The following is a 15,847-nucleotide window of genomic DNA, read 5'->3' as shown; positions in this document are numbered from 1 at the left end:
TAATAGCATTGGTGACAGTGGCACGCCTACCTCATGCCCCTCTCTAATGGGGAATTCCTGGGAGAGGACACCATTGACTTTGAGCTGCACCCTAGAGTTATTATAGAGCAACCTGACCCATTTCAAGAATCTTGCTCATAATGCCGAATTAGAAGCTCCATTCCACTAAATCGAACGCCTTATTGGTGACCCTCCAATGGGCGGCGGCAGCAGCCTAAACGGATCACTCTTACGCAACTGAGCCATCCATCGGTCTCCAACGCCAGGAGCTCCCCTGACCTGGAACAAATAATAGCGGAACGCAGAAGAGCCCTACAAGCAGCGGCAGTGACCCGGCAGACAGGAGACAGTTCAGAGGGAGAGCGAGGCCCACATCTTTTCACATCAGAAGGGGAACTCAGTGATGCACATACCTCCAGAGAGGGCTCGGTCACACCACCACTAGTGACCTTACAAACAGCTGATACACTGATATGATGAACATGATGAAATCGGAAAATGCAGGAAGAGCGGAGGGGGGCCTCCCCCGTCCTGGTCCACATCATCGGGTCCACCAACACATGCCAGACACGAGAGGTCACATCACGACAGTAACCAGAGTGTTCCACGACATCGCCAGTCGCTGAACGTCACGAAAGGCAGAAAAGAGGAACAGACATCAGCAGGCATATACACTTCTACAAAATAGAGTGGGCAGCTACGGCACTGACCCCCAGTGACGATGCCTAGCCACCCCCACACGTAACGAACTAGAGACAGTACGAGATGTACAGTTTGGACTTGTTGTTTCAAGCAATAGGCCCTTTAAGTTGGGAATGTTTCCCGAAGTTTGTTTTCAGGTTCCCCCTTTTAATCCACCTCCCTAGAACCCCTGTAGGAGCAAACGACTGTGACGATACAAAAAATGTGGAGGTTGACTGTGCAGACAGGAGGGGCCTTGAGGACAGGACAGAACAGAGCAAAAGTGACGTCTATATAAGCAACCGCAGACATGACCACGAGAACCCCTAATACTGACATCAAATTTATCACGCTAAAAGTTCGGGGAATGCATAGGGCAAGCAAACGCTTATGCCTACATAAAGAGACAGCAGGCACACATAGCCCTCCTGCAGGAGACTCATCTGACAGCGACAAAGGTAGAGCGCCTGCATAGAAAATGGAGGGGTACCATCTGTGCCACTGTGTACTCAGCGTTCGCCAGGGAAACTCTGGTCTGGATCAGACCAGGAACTCCCTTTAAAGAACAGACATGAGTATTAGATAAGGGAGGGCGATATCGATGATAGAGGGTTTATTAGAGGGGGAACCCGAGCTAATAGGGAATATATATGCCCCTAATGTAGAGCAGGCTACATTTTGGAGTCGCCTCACGGGAACGTTATCTCAACACACACACTCTCCCCGTGGATATTAGGCGGCGATTACAACTGCGCTTTGTACACTGGCCTGGATAGATCCCACCCCCCACCAGCAAATTTACCAGCATACAGGCAAACGAAACTCTTTAACATATGGGTGAAACACTGGGTGTTGACTGATACGTGGAGAGCATGACACCCCACCACCAATCTATACTCTCTTCACTCCATCCCCCATAACCTACGAGTGCGTCTCAATGGATTTTTATGCTCTGCTGCCCTACTCCCCAAAGTACAACACTCGGATTATCTAGGAAGGGTGCTATCGGATCATGATGCACACATGCTGACCCTCAGCTGGAAACTACCTCACCCCCTGTTAGAAATGGGATTTCTGGTTGGCTAAGGCTTGCCCCAAAGTCAGGCAGAAACCACCAATCTACGTCAGGGCAAGGAAGTCACCCGCCACGATAACCCCTGCTCACCCCCTTGGTAGCTTGGCACGAGCAGTCAGGCTTATCTCGGGGGCAAGGTGTAAAGCGTTTGTGCGCGCAGCCAGCAACAACACCCAAGGCCCACCACAAAAGAATATCCACACAAGGTTCTATATAAATTAGCCTTTGTATATTACAAAACACATTAGATAATAAATACACACTTTACAATGTGCCATAGGCACGGGCAGAATTTACAAGGGATTAGGTGCATGGGACAGGGCCACGGGCGCCACTGTCAGGAATAAGCACTTTTAGAACTAGCACTTGGTAGAATTAGCACTCTGTAGGGATAACCCTTAGCACATAGAACAATTGTAGAACAAAATAGAAAATAAAGCACACAACCAGTAACCACTGGTAAAAGGTAAGTACCACCTGCGCAACCCTAACCACCTTAGGAGAATGTCACACAGGGAACCAGGACCTCACTAGCAACACCTGTACTAGGTAGAACACCCACCAAAGTATCACTGTACATTTAGGGGATAGGCATAAGAACATTACACATGATGCATTAACATACATTCAGCGGTGTAGGGAAGAAAACACATGATGCATAAACATACAATCAGTGGTGTAGGGACAAGCACATGACGCATAAAAACACATTCAGAGGTGCAGCAAAAACAATTGCGCAGAAATGACATAAGCCACAACCTGTGACTGTCCCCAGGCCAACTGACCTTTTTGGGGCTAGGACGCCCTGTGTCCACCAAAGTCCGGGCAGGCTGCGCAGGCAGCAAAGCAAGAATGCAGGGCCTAAACGGAGCAGCTGCCCACTAAGTGCTGGGCAGCTGTGGGAACAATGGGGCCACACGTTGGAGCCTCTTGGGCTCTGGAGGAATGGTGCCCAGCGTGGGGGGAGCGGCCCGCTGCCTGCCGGAGCCGCTCTACCACCCCAAATGCCCCCTAGAGCCTAGCAGGTTCTACAGAAGATGCGGCCAGACGTTGGAGTCCCTCACGGGGGACTCGAAAAGACAATGGCCTCCGGAGCCCTCTCAGGGCTCTTAAACAATAATGGCCATTGTTGGACCCCCCCCCCCTCTGGGGGCTCGGGATCACTGGAATGCCAAAAATGCCCCTGGGAGCCTCGGGGCTCCAAGCTACAACTGTGGGGCAAGGTGGGAGCACCCCGCTGCCTTCCGGGGCCGCTCTACCAATCCAAATGCCCCCAAAGACGTTGGAGTCCTTCTTGGGGGACTCGAAGTAGAATTGTGCCACAGAGCCTCTGCGGCTCAAAATAAACAAAATTCCCCCGGAGCCTCGTGGCTCCAAACAAGAAGGCCCCCAGACGTCAGAGCCTCTTGGGGGCTCGGCCCAAAACAATGCCCGCACTCACCGGCTGCTTGCTGCACTGGAGCTCCCGCTTCTAGGGGCTCCTGCGGTGGCGTCTCTTCCCGGCTTCTCACCGGCAGCGGCCGGACACTACAGAGGCTCTCCTAGGCTTCCCCAGACTGGGGGAAGCGGAAGGCAGACTCGCCAGTCCCACCCACGTCCGGGCATCTGCAGCCTGGCCTCCGGTTTGGCAGGCAGTACTTGCTGGGTCGCGGCTGCGGCGGCGGCAGCCAATGGCAGCGCGGCCCGGGTGTGGGGAGGCGGGCACAGCGCCTCCCAGATGATCCCCGGGCCGGCACTGGTCATGGTGCAAAAACACGGGGTCAATTTAGTCCCTAATTAAACAGGTTGGGCACCCGTGATTAGCACACACAGGGCCCTGGCAGGGTGGGCACCTGCCAGGGATATGAACTGGCAGGAACGGGGTGGGCTCCAGGAATGAGGTCTTGCCGACACGCACAGACGCAGGGTGGGCACCTGCGAGTCGGAATTAAGAGAAGGGGGGATCCCAACGCTGGGGAATCCCTCGGGGACAGGGGGTTGCAGCTCCGGGCTGCAGCTGGGGACAACAGCGCTCCCCTGGAGGAGAAAGCCAGCGCTTCCCAGGCGCTTCAGTATCAAGGTCAAAAGCCCAGGCAAAATGGTCTTTTTAGGAAGGTAGGCAGGGGGCAAGGCTGGGCCTAGAGCCAGCTCACAGGGCCCTCCAGGCCAGGAAGGCAGTCCCAGTGGTGGTCCTCCTGGCGCCCAGCAGCAGCAGCAGCCCACCTCAGATAGGGTCCAGGTAGAGAACACATTCATGGGGACAAAAGCCCCTTTTTATACACCATAATCCTTTGTTTGTGTGCAGGGTGGGGGAAAAACCAGTTACAGCTGGTTTTGGAGCACTTTGTTTTCCTCAGCCACCCTTTCCATTCACTAGGCAGGCGAGGGTCATTAGACGCACCATAGGGGGCGGAGTCAGCATTGTGTGGGGAAAGCCCAGCCCTATTCAGGTCCCAGGTGTACTCCTCCCTCACATCACTCATGCTAATCTCAACACTCACCACCGGGGCAGACCCATCATGACTCATGGAGCCAGGCTCACCAGCCAGCTGCAGCCAATCACACGCCAGACACAAATTACACAAACATGCCAACTTCTAGAAGTGGCACTTCCACACTAGACACAATCACGACGCATACATCATTGCGCAGCATTTAAGCACACGAGTCCGCACATACCAACCTCGAGCCTGCACTCCCCACACATCAGGACCCAACATGGTCACATACATTCCCCATGTATTCCTATGGGAGGGCAGGCCAACCTCACCACATGCACGCACTTTACCCTGGGACACAGTGGTAAAGTGCGCAGAACCCAAAAATCACTATCACCAGATCACAATCAAAAAGCAAAAAGTTCAGGTGTGAACCTGCCAGAAGGGCCAAGTCCAACACCCCCCTTAACCACATAGAACTTGCTGCAAGAGTGCCTCACAGACCAGTTGTTCAAGCAAGAGCATAGGGAACATATTCAGGAACACTTCACATTAAACGCAGGAACGGCAACTTTACGGTTGATTGAATGGGATGCATGCAAGGTTGTAGCAAGGGGGCATTGCATACAACAAATAGTAGGGGTGCGCAGAATACTAGAGAAGGCACTACAAGAAGCAGAGCATGCCTTATAAAACCTCTTAAAAAAATAGGACAGCGGCGAGGCCACCTCAGAACAGGTGGCCGGGACCAAGACAACTCACGCGAAAACGCAGATGGGCCTCCGCAAATATAATTTTAGGGTATATGCCGCCAGGGTACATCGGGAGGGCAAATGGGGAGGGACACTCCTGGCATAGCTCGCCAAACAGAACCCATAGGTGAAACCAATCACAGAGTAAGAGATCAGACAGGAACACTCCGGCGCTCACGACCCGAGATATTACATGTCTTCCATACTTATTATTCTAACATTTATCAAGCCCCAAGACAGGGAAACCCTCAAACAATCACTAGATTTCTGCACTCTTTACCACTCCCCCAGGTCCCACAAGCGGATAAAAAACTGTTAGAGAAAAGGATAAAATCCACGGATGTAACTCAAGCGATTAGATCGCTAGCGCGAAACAAAACCTGGCCTTCCACTCGAATATTATAGCACTTTCTCAGACCAGTTGATCCCACACATGGTCACCATGTACAACAACGCACTAGATTGAGGTGAACTACCAGGATCCCTTAGGGAATCGATCATAGTCACATTCCTAAAACTGCATAGAGACCCAACGCTCCCCTCCTCATACAGACCAATTACCCTACTCAAAGCGGACTGCAAGATACTAGGCAAAATACTGGCAGAAAGATTCGCCCAAATCCTGACCCCATTGGTTCATCCAGACCAATGCGGTTTCGTCCCGCGGCGTAACACATCGCAAAACATACGCAGACTATTCCACATACAAGACACGTCAGGGAGGCAGTTCCCCAATGCAGCGTGCCTTATTTTAGATTTCGAAAAGGCATTTGATACCCTATTATGGCCATATTTAATCGAGGTCCTTAGGAAAATCAATATCGGTCCGGGTCTGATAGCATACACAAAGCCCCTTTACACGCGCCTACCTAGCGAGTCAGAATAGGCAAACACATCTCCCCAGGGTTCGTAGTAGAAAAAGGAACCAGGCCGGGTTGCCCACTATCTCCTCTCCTGTTTCCCTGGGTGTGGAGCCCCTGGCGATGCGCCTGAGACGGAAGGGCGAGGAATGGGGAATTCCACTAGCGGACACAATGCATTGTGTGTCTTTATATGAGGATGACCTATTAATCTATGTTCGTGATGCCACTCGAGACCTAGCATCTATCTGGAGGGCACTCTGAGACTTCGTGGATGGGAGAAATCCACGATATACCCGCTGAGCCCTCACTTGGCCCCATTTGAAGTACAGATTGGATCTCAGTCACTTGGGTGGAACGCGGAGGCACCCAGATAGCTGGGAGTGAGGTTGTACCACACCCCTGGGGATTTATATGATGGGAATCATTGTAAGGCATTGGCAGGGATCCGATCGGCGGTGGGATTCTGGAAAACATAGCACCTAACCCCCATAGGACGAGTGGCACTGGCGAAAATGATAATGGTCTCCCGACTACTGTATCACTTCACTAACCTCTTAGTTATACCACCACGTTCCTTCTTTAAGGAATCAAATAGTCTTCTTACTGAGCTGATATGGGGGGAAAGTTGACACAGGATTGCTCTATCAACACTAAACTTACCTACGACGGAAGGGGGATTGAGAGCACCGTCATTTGAGGCATACTTTCTGGCGGCCCAGCTACAGTGGCTGTCATACTGAACAGCAGGGCGCCATACAGGGAGATAGTCACCACAGAGGGTCCCACACCACTGCCGGCACTCCATAGATTGTTGCTACCGGGCACTAAACCCATGCGTATCCAACTACTACAGGTGTCTATAGCCCGCACCTGCATGATGAGAATACATTGCATGTCTAAGGGTAGACCTCCGTACTCACCCCTGCTACCGTTGGTGGGCTTCCCTAAAGTAGAGACATACTACAAGACGGACACCCTCCAGGTATCGACTGACCTGGCAGTCATAGAGGTGGAGTCCCTGTTTGAGGCAGGGCAGCTCAATTATCGAGCAATACGATCTCCCGCCCGGGCAATTTTTTATGTATAGACAACTTATAGATACTAGCAGCCGGTACTGGAACCCCAACATAGGGGAACCCCCGATGCACCCAGTGATACATACCATTTTGCTCATGGGAGTGGGGTGCCATCTGGTCACTTAGCTCTACAAAGCTGTGCGGGAACTGACCCTCCCCTCCCTTCAGCCCTTACGTCAAAAATGGGAAAGGGACATAGAAAGGGTAGTTAATGACAAAGAATGGAACATAGCCTTAGAGTACCCCAAAAAGGTATCCAGGAATGCGCGGTTTCGGAACATACAGTTCAATATCCTCCACAGAGCTTATCTCACACCACACCGACTCCATCAGTTCTTCCCAGACACACACTTTGCATGCCCCCATAGTCAAACCCCTGAAGCGGACTTCAAACACATGTTTTGGGACTGCCCCACTATTCACGATTACTGGGACAGGGTCCATTGGACACTCAGGGCAACAACCAACATCACGACTATGTCCACATGGGAGGCATGTGCTTTCGGGATCTTCCGCAGGCGGCAGACCAAAAAAGTGCAGTGACGCTTTATGTCTCTAGCCATCCTACTAGCAAAAAGAGGAATAGCCATGCACTGGAGATCCCCCACGGGACCCCCAGAAGCAGCCTGGATAGGAGCTGTGAAAAAATGGGGGAAGGCAGAGGAAGAGACATTCAAGGAGGAAGAACTAAAGGGAACCTGTAAACACCCTATCTCCTTAGAATGGGCGCAATTATTACATACGTTTACACGTGAAACAAACCCGCCGGAGACATCCGCAGCTTCACTATCTCAGACCCCACCTGTCCCTCCAGCTAGTTCTAACGCCACAAGAGAATCCGCCACTCCAGAGTCAATCCTGGGTAGTAGCCACACAGAGAACTCCCCCATAGACAACACAGGAAATACCGCAGAGGCTCATATCCCGACCCTTCCTCCGCACACACACTGCCATGCCTTCACACCCTACTGAAGGAATGATTCCATCGACACGATCGATTCCATTAATATTTGGTTGGAAAGCTACCTCCCTTCTAGTTTCTCCCTATAGTTTACCCCAACAGTTGAAAAGTTTGCAAGTTTGTGTTGGCGGACGACTCCGCCAGCGATTTATTGGGAACGCAGATAGGCAAGATTAGACAACACCGGGAAGTCCACACAACAGCGAACAATTCATGCACGCCCAGGGGCGGCAAACTCCACCCGACCAGGAAACAGAATCTTTGACGAGTTAAGAACAATGAGTAGACTTCCCCAGACAGTTTTTTACCACGGGCTGCACAGTTCTGACATGGTGAATTAACAGAATGTACGTAGGCACGGACTAAACAGTTATAAAATCGTCAAACAGCAAAATGTACGTTGATGATCACGAGTACTTGCACTTCCTTGTAACTGTGTTTTAAAACATTGAACTAATGTACAGAGTCAAAATGCCATAACAAATGTTAAAACCCAATAAACAAATTTAAACAAAAAAAACTCATTGTGGTCTGGGTGTTTCAAATCTAAGATTACCCCTCTCAATCGGTTTGCCAGTAATTTGGTGTCCGAATTAAGCAGAGATATCAGCCTGTAGGAATCCCACCTGTCTGCAGGCTTCCCAACCTTGGGTATAAGGACAATGGTTGTGTTGCTCATACGGTCAAGGAGTGCCCCTCTCTGTTAATTGCATAATTTTTAGAGCAGCTTGTCCGATTAAATGGGCCTTGTCTTGCTTTGTGTACAGTGATTACCAAGCTACCTGAAATTACCTATTACACAGCATTTATGTTGTGTTAGTATGTTTTGTGCAATCAAGCATAATACCACTTTCTATTACAAAATATTTGAGCTGAGCATTGTTGCAAAGCATTTAATTTGGGCTAGTTTATTTAAAAAAAATAGAAATCTATTAATGCTTTTTTTGCTCAAACATATAATTAATTTAGGAAGTAGATTTGAAAAAAGTGAATTATTTATACGTCAGGTAGATTTAACTAGCATTTTGCCCTTTGGGTGGGTTTTTTGTTTTAATAACTCCACACCCCAGCAGTTTGATGCAGTGTTTGGACACATCTTGATAATGACTGCTGTATGACCAGGATCAGGGAATCTGGGCATATCATAACAAAGACTAGAACGTGATGGGTATGATAAGTTTTGAAGTATTTTTATAGTGTGGCATAAAACAATCAAACTGCCTTTTAAGGCACAGTATAATGAATGTGCCATTGCTCTAACCTTAAAACAGTGTCTGCCACTCAATGCTCATTGCAGTACTGCTATTTTTGCTTTTCCTTTTTATGTTTCTGGCCCAAAGGTATTGTGACCCTAAAGCACTGTCTCTTACCATCTGGGCTGTTGCAATTCATCACCCACATGTCTTGGAGGGTTGCATCTTGAACCTCACATGAGGCCATACATTTTAGGATATGTTTGGTTTGTGGTTGGACATGGTTGTGTCTGTGCTGCTGGGTCTGCAGGTTACCATTCCACTGTAGTATTCTGCCCTTTGGTCTTGTATGGTGCTCAGTGTCTGTGGTGTCATTGTGGTTAGTTGTTTTTCATAGATTCATACCCTCTCTCACTATCTGCTGCTGTTTTTGTGAGTAGTTGTAGGTTGGGTTGAGAGAAGTCTGTAGTTAGCAATATATTTTCTAGTTGATCGTTTTAGTTGCACTGAATGCACCAGTTAGAAGGCGCTCGGTTCTCTTAAAGTACTAGACATTTCTGTAAGTATTTTGAGTATTGTTTGATGATCTCTAAGCTCCCATTTTCTGGTGCGTTGACAGATTTGTTTTATATTGTGTTTTAATAATCTTTAAATACATGCATCAAACCTAGTATCAAGTGGATGATCTACCAAACCAACAAGTCCTCAATTACAGCCTAATGCATACTTACAAAGTGTAATAGTTTTAAATCAGTTACACTAATTGTTTAAAAGAGTATTCTAAAAATAGACTGTCAGGTAAAAAAAATTAGGCTGTGTTGTGTTTCAGGAAGGCAACATTTCTTAGACATACATCACCTAAGACAGTATTTTGTATCATCTTTGCAGGTGCTCATTAAGTTTAGGGTCATTTCCTGTGCGCTACATGTGAATTTTTTCAGCAACACTCAGTTACCAGCAGCTTTAAGCCACTTGCTGAGCCTGATCAGTCTAACCAGTGCATCGCTATTCTTCTCCTACCTGATAGCAAGGCAAATACAGAAATTGTTGTCTCTTTAAACACCTTTCAATGAGTTTATTGTTATCTCACAGTAGAGTGCTAGCACTGAGCTGGACTGCAATATGTGGTACAAACCTATCTTATGTAGCTGCTTGGGAGCAGAGTATACTCTGTGTCATTTTAAATCTGGCACTCCCAGAACTTGTTTTAACTTGTGCATAAGTCTTGTTCAAGTCAGCTTCAGTTAGTCCTACATATCTTATTTGGATCTGATTAGCAGATCCGGTTGCTTCCTGAATGATCTGTGCATCATATGTATGATATCTAAATCAAATGGCTCCTCATATGGTTGACAGCTGTTTGTTTGAGATTGTGGATAGTGTTGAAAGAAATTTGCCATTTCAACTTATGTACTTAACCTAAGGTTTGCAAACACTAAGAACTGCCCTCCCTCTAAACTGTTTGTGTTGAACCTAATAAACCTGCAATTATTGAACACATGGCTATTCTCTATGCATGCAGCAGGAAGCAGTAATACATTGAAATGTGGCAGCCCCTCTAATCGCGCTTTGGGGTCATATAAACATTGCTTGGCCGCTGTCTTTGTCAGTGAACGTACGGACATCATACACTTTGACATGCCAACCAATTCTCATTTTCCCTCTAGGACTTGTTTTTTGTCCTGAAAATGATTCTGTTGTGTTTAGTTTTCATTGTAACTTTATTCTTTCTTAAGCTATGAACGTGACAAAGTGAAATGTATTAATTGTCTTTCTGTGGCATAGGACTGAAGCCACAACTCACTGAACAAGGACAACAAGGTCAGCACCATTATGTGTTGTTGCATATGTTACTATTCAAAGGAATGTGGACTCTTGTACATATTATTAAAAACATTTTTTTAGAATTTTATATAGCACAAACTAGACCCGAAGATATCAGGTATCCGAGCGCTTTACATGAGCACCAGTTTCCTTACAGATGGACATATTTACTTTTGTTAGGCACAGGGAAATTAAGTGATTTGCCCAGAATCACAGGATGGTGAGCAACATTGCTGAGACTCGAACCCGGTTCCCCAGCTTCGAGGTCAACCGATCTAGCCGTAAGGCTACATCCTCTCCCCAAATTGGGCTGTTCTTATTTTCTTGCAGCATGATCAATGAATGCGGATTTCCATAAGAATGTTTATTGTCGATGGTGGTACAGTGAGCTAAAAAGATATATTGCATTGCAACCTAGAGTAATTACCGGTGGCTGAAATGTATTCAAGTGTTTGATTTTTCTTTTTTTACATTCCTTCAGACATAGTGTACACTTTGCTGCTTATAGTTTACAACATTACAGGTATTTTTTTATCCACAGAAGGAGATTCCTGAACTTGTAATAAGATGAGCATTGAAGAAAACATGACAATACTGGAAAGCTATCTGATACTCGAGAAGAACCAGAAATGATGCCAACACTAATTCGAAATAGAACAACGCAGTAGGAGACAGAGAATCTCGTACATGAACAGACGTATCCTGCAGGAACATCAAGTGCAATCCGGCGGCTTGAAGAGGCTGAGGGCATCTATGCTGCTGGTTCCAAAACATTTAAAACCACAAAAATGACACTGGCAAAACACATCCAAAATGTAAATATGCTAGATACCACCCTTTATCTTAGATAATGATCAAGTAGTTATAAAAAGTGCTCCCCTTTCTAATATTACAATATCAATATTATGGTGTTAGTCCATCATAAACGCTGTTTTGGCTGGACCTTACAATCCTTAGAAAAAGGTATACAAGACATAGGTATACAAAACATGAATCGTGAAGTAGACATCTGAAAGTTAAAAGAAAGATGTGTTTGGCTACTTGCAATGCAGAACATTATTCTAGAGCATAACGACTTGGTATTGAGTTTTGTTCTTTGTGTGTATTTCATAAATATTGTCCAAGAAACAGATTATTTAGATAAGCTGTGAGGTTTATTCTTTGCACACATTCTAGAAAGTTCTTAACGCAAGTTGAAAACACAGCTCCTGGTAAAAAGATCATACATATTTTATCAGTCCTGCAAGAACAGATATACTGCAAATACCTAGTGAAGATTAAAATATAGTTAGCAATTCAGGAACCACAATGATCAATCAGCAAACATATTAACATGATTTATGCCAAAGTATAACCGACGCTTAGACTCTAAACCCCAAAGAAAAAAACATACATACAACATAAGACGAGATTTGGCTTCTCCTCATTACTGAATTAGCATCACCAACCATGCACATAGGAAAACACATGAGGATATATTGAATGTGGTAATAGGGTTCATCAGCCATCACAACTAAGAGTTCTTAAACAAACAAAATAAATAATATAAGGGTTCTGTGTTTGTGAGAAGAGTTTTAATAACTTCTAATCCCTACACTGCCACCACTAACAGCCAAACAGAAAGCTTATTTCGGTATAATGTAAGATGACTTTTAATGAGTCATCAGCTCTGTGGGGCAAATATCAAACACATACAGCAGAACACACAGGCAGCGAAAATGGAAAGAGCTTTACTCTCTCAGCAAACCTAAATATCCATCAACGAATGCACATAGAAAAACCTTACACCTGCAGTGAATGTGGAAAGAAGGTTACTTTCTCAGGAAAGCTACAGATCCATCCGCAATCACACACCGGGGAAAAAGCAAATCCTTGCAGGGATTGTAGCAAACACTTTACTGATTTACCAAAACTAAAGGTCCATCAGCAAAAACAAACAGGAGTAAAATCATACACATGCAGTGAAGATGGAAAGAGCTTAACTAAAGCATTAAATCTAACCATTCATCAGCGACGGCATATAGGAGAAAAGCCATTTACATGCCAAGAATGTGGAAAGAGCTTTAGTAGATCCTACAATCTAAAGAGCCACTACCGAACACACACAGGAGAAAAACCATGCACTTGCAGCGAATGTGGAAAGAGCTTTGCTGGTTTATCATCTTTAAAGAAACACCAGAGAATGCACACAGGCGAACAACCTTACACTTGCGGTGAATGTGGAAAGAGCTTTAGGAGATATACGTATCTAAAAAACCACCATCTGACACACACAGGGGAAAAACCATACACATGCAATGAATGTGGAAAGAGCTTTAGTAGATCTACTTATCTAAAGAGCCACCATCTGACCCACACAGGGGAAAAACCATACACATGCAGTGAATGTGGAAAGAGCTTTACTAGATCTACGTATCTAAAGAACCACCATTTGTCACACACAGGGGAAAAACCATACACATGCAATGAATGTGGAAAGAGTTTTACTCAAGCATCACACCTAGCAATCCATCTGCAATGGCATAGAGGAGAAAAAGCATACACATGCAGTGAATGTGGAAAGGGCTTTACTCGGTCATCAGCACTAACCATGCATCTGCGCAGGCATACTGGAGAAAAACCATACACATGTAGTGAATGTGGAAAGACCTTTTCTCGAGTATCAGGCATAACCCTCCATCTGCGATGGCACACAGGAGAAAAACCATATACTTGCACTGAATGTGGAAAGAGCTTTACTCAAGCTGCACACCTAGTCACCCATGTGCGAAAGCATACAGGAGAAAAGCCATACACATGCAGTGAATGTGGAAAGAGCTTTATTAGCTCTACCCTTCTAAAGAGCCACCAGCGAACACACACAGGGGAAAAACCATACACATGTAGTGAATGTGGAATGAGTTTTTCTCATTTATCAACTTTAAAGAGCCATCAGCGAAAGCATATAAGAAAAACCATACACAGGGATGAATGTGGAAATGTCTTCACTTAAGCATCAATCCTAAGCATCCATCTGCAAATGCATATAGCAGAAAAACCATACCCTTGCAGTGAATATGGAATTTCTTTTAGTAAATCCACACATCCAAACAGCCACCATCTAACACACAGGGGAAAAACCTTTCTCAGAGAATGAAAGAGCTTTACTTAAGCATCAGGTCTAACCATCCTTCTGCAATTGCATACAGAAGAAAAAACATGCAAATGCAATGAATGTTGAAACATGATTAGTAAATCCATTCAACTAAAGGGCAAGCAGCTAACACACAATTGAGAAAAAACACACACATACAGTGTAGGTGGAAAGAGATTTGCTCAAGCATCAGTCCTAACCATCCATCTGTGAAGGCATACAGAAGACAAATCATACAAATGCAGTGAATGTGGAATGGTCTTTTCTAGCTCAACATACCTAAAATGCCACCAGCAATCACACATAGGAAAAACAACATAAAATATCTAGGCTGTTTCAGTAGTTCATTAACTGTAAGACACCTCCTGCAGATGTAAATAAGGGAATGGCTTTTATGATTTATTATGCATAGTGGTTAATTAGTGAACACAGAAAGGGAAATAACATCTGGAGGGATGTGAGAAGTGCCTCCATGCTTTTTTGTAACTACGTGTGCTTGGGCAAATATACACAGGATACCCTATACATAAGCATTAAATATGATGTTTTTTCCTTGAATTTTATATAGCGTGAACTTGACCTGAATTTATAAGGTATCAAAGCGCTTTACATGAGCACCACTTGAGTTACATAAGGACACATTCATTTTTGTTAGGCTCAAGGAGATTAAGTGATTTGCTCAGAATCACAGGATGTTGAGCGTTCTTGCCGAGACTCAACCCGGTTCCCCAGATTTGAAGTCGACCGCCCTAGCCGTTAGGCCACATCCTCTTCCTAAAGAGGGAGGCTGTTATGAAATTATAAGTTGTTTCAGCAACACATCCCAGAAAATAATTTTAGCTTCAGTAAACGTGGGAGGGCTTCTTTCACCTTTCAGCATGCAGAGTTACAAGGTTTCTGAAGATACCGTGTCTAGACATTGCGAATGTCAGGGAAGATTCAATTATTGCGCTTTCTAGCTCTGAAAAAATACAATAATATGTTGAAACTACCCTCCCACTGAGGAAGTTGCCTTGTTCATGCTGTGAGGAGAGATGGCTCTTTGATCTGATTACTCGGTATGTTGGGAACCTTACACTTTGTTGACCATGGGGCACATTTTTCTATTCCATTCATGTACATGGGGATGGCAGAGGCCTTAATGAATTATGTAAACATTAAGATCCAGGTATATTTCAATGTACATTTTCATCATGGGGTTCTGATGATGCTATAAACAACAACGCCAACGGCCATGTGGTTTGTATATATGAGCAGATCCCTTAGACTGGAATGTAGGGTCATGTCATAAATGTTATTCAGTTTTATGGCAGTTTGGTTGAATAGTTTTTCTTCTTTCAAATATGATTGTTTATTAAAAACTGTAAGGGAAGTCTGTATAAAGGTGAATTTGTATCATAGGAATATTGAATCAACAAAACGCAATAGTAAAGCGCTACAGACTGGTTTGAGGCTATTCACTTGCTGATGAAATCCATGTTTCATAGAGACCCATGAAATGCCTCCAGAACCCCAATCATATTACTGGATTAACCGCTATGTGATTTTCCTCTATTAAAGTATGATTTTAAGCCATTGCTCAGATCTGGCAAATTTGCGTGCTTGTAAATTGAAGAGTATATTTTTATGTATTTTTTAATTTATTTTTTATAGTCATTATGATGTGTAGGGTGGCCAGATGACACCATTTTACAGAAACCTTTCAAGTCTTGAATTTTCTTTTAACAGTCATGATAATGAGGTCTGTCCGTTTCTATTGAAAAAGAACCATGATTACAATACCTGCAATGTACTAATGTATATTCAATGAAATCTTGTCACCCAGCATCCATGTGACATTGATTCACCTGGCCATCCTGATGGTGTCCTACT

General features: G+C 45.2%; 1 protein-coding gene across 1 annotated transcript; it reads left to right on the top strand.

Moving 5' to 3' along the window:
- Positions 1 to 12,487: 12,487 nt before the first annotated feature.
- On the top strand, positions 12,488 to 13,834 carry LOC147669072 (uncharacterized). Its single transcript, XM_086948247.1, has one exon. The coding sequence runs from the start codon at positions 12,488 to 12,490 to the stop codon at positions 13,832 to 13,834; it is 1,347 nt and encodes a 448-aa protein (XP_086804373.1).
- The last annotated feature ends 2,013 nt before the right edge of the window (positions 13,835 to 15,847 follow it).

The sequence above is a fragment of the Lissotriton vulgaris genome, unplaced genomic scaffold (genome assembly GCF_964263255.1).
Source record: "Lissotriton vulgaris unplaced genomic scaffold, aLisVul1.2 SCAFFOLD_3387, whole genome shotgun sequence".
In the NCBI taxonomy this organism is placed as follows: Eukaryota; Metazoa; Chordata; class Amphibia; order Caudata; family Salamandridae; genus Lissotriton; species Lissotriton vulgaris.
The sequence above is the reverse complement of the archived record's forward strand: the minus strand, read 5'-3'. Positions and strand labels throughout refer to the sequence as shown.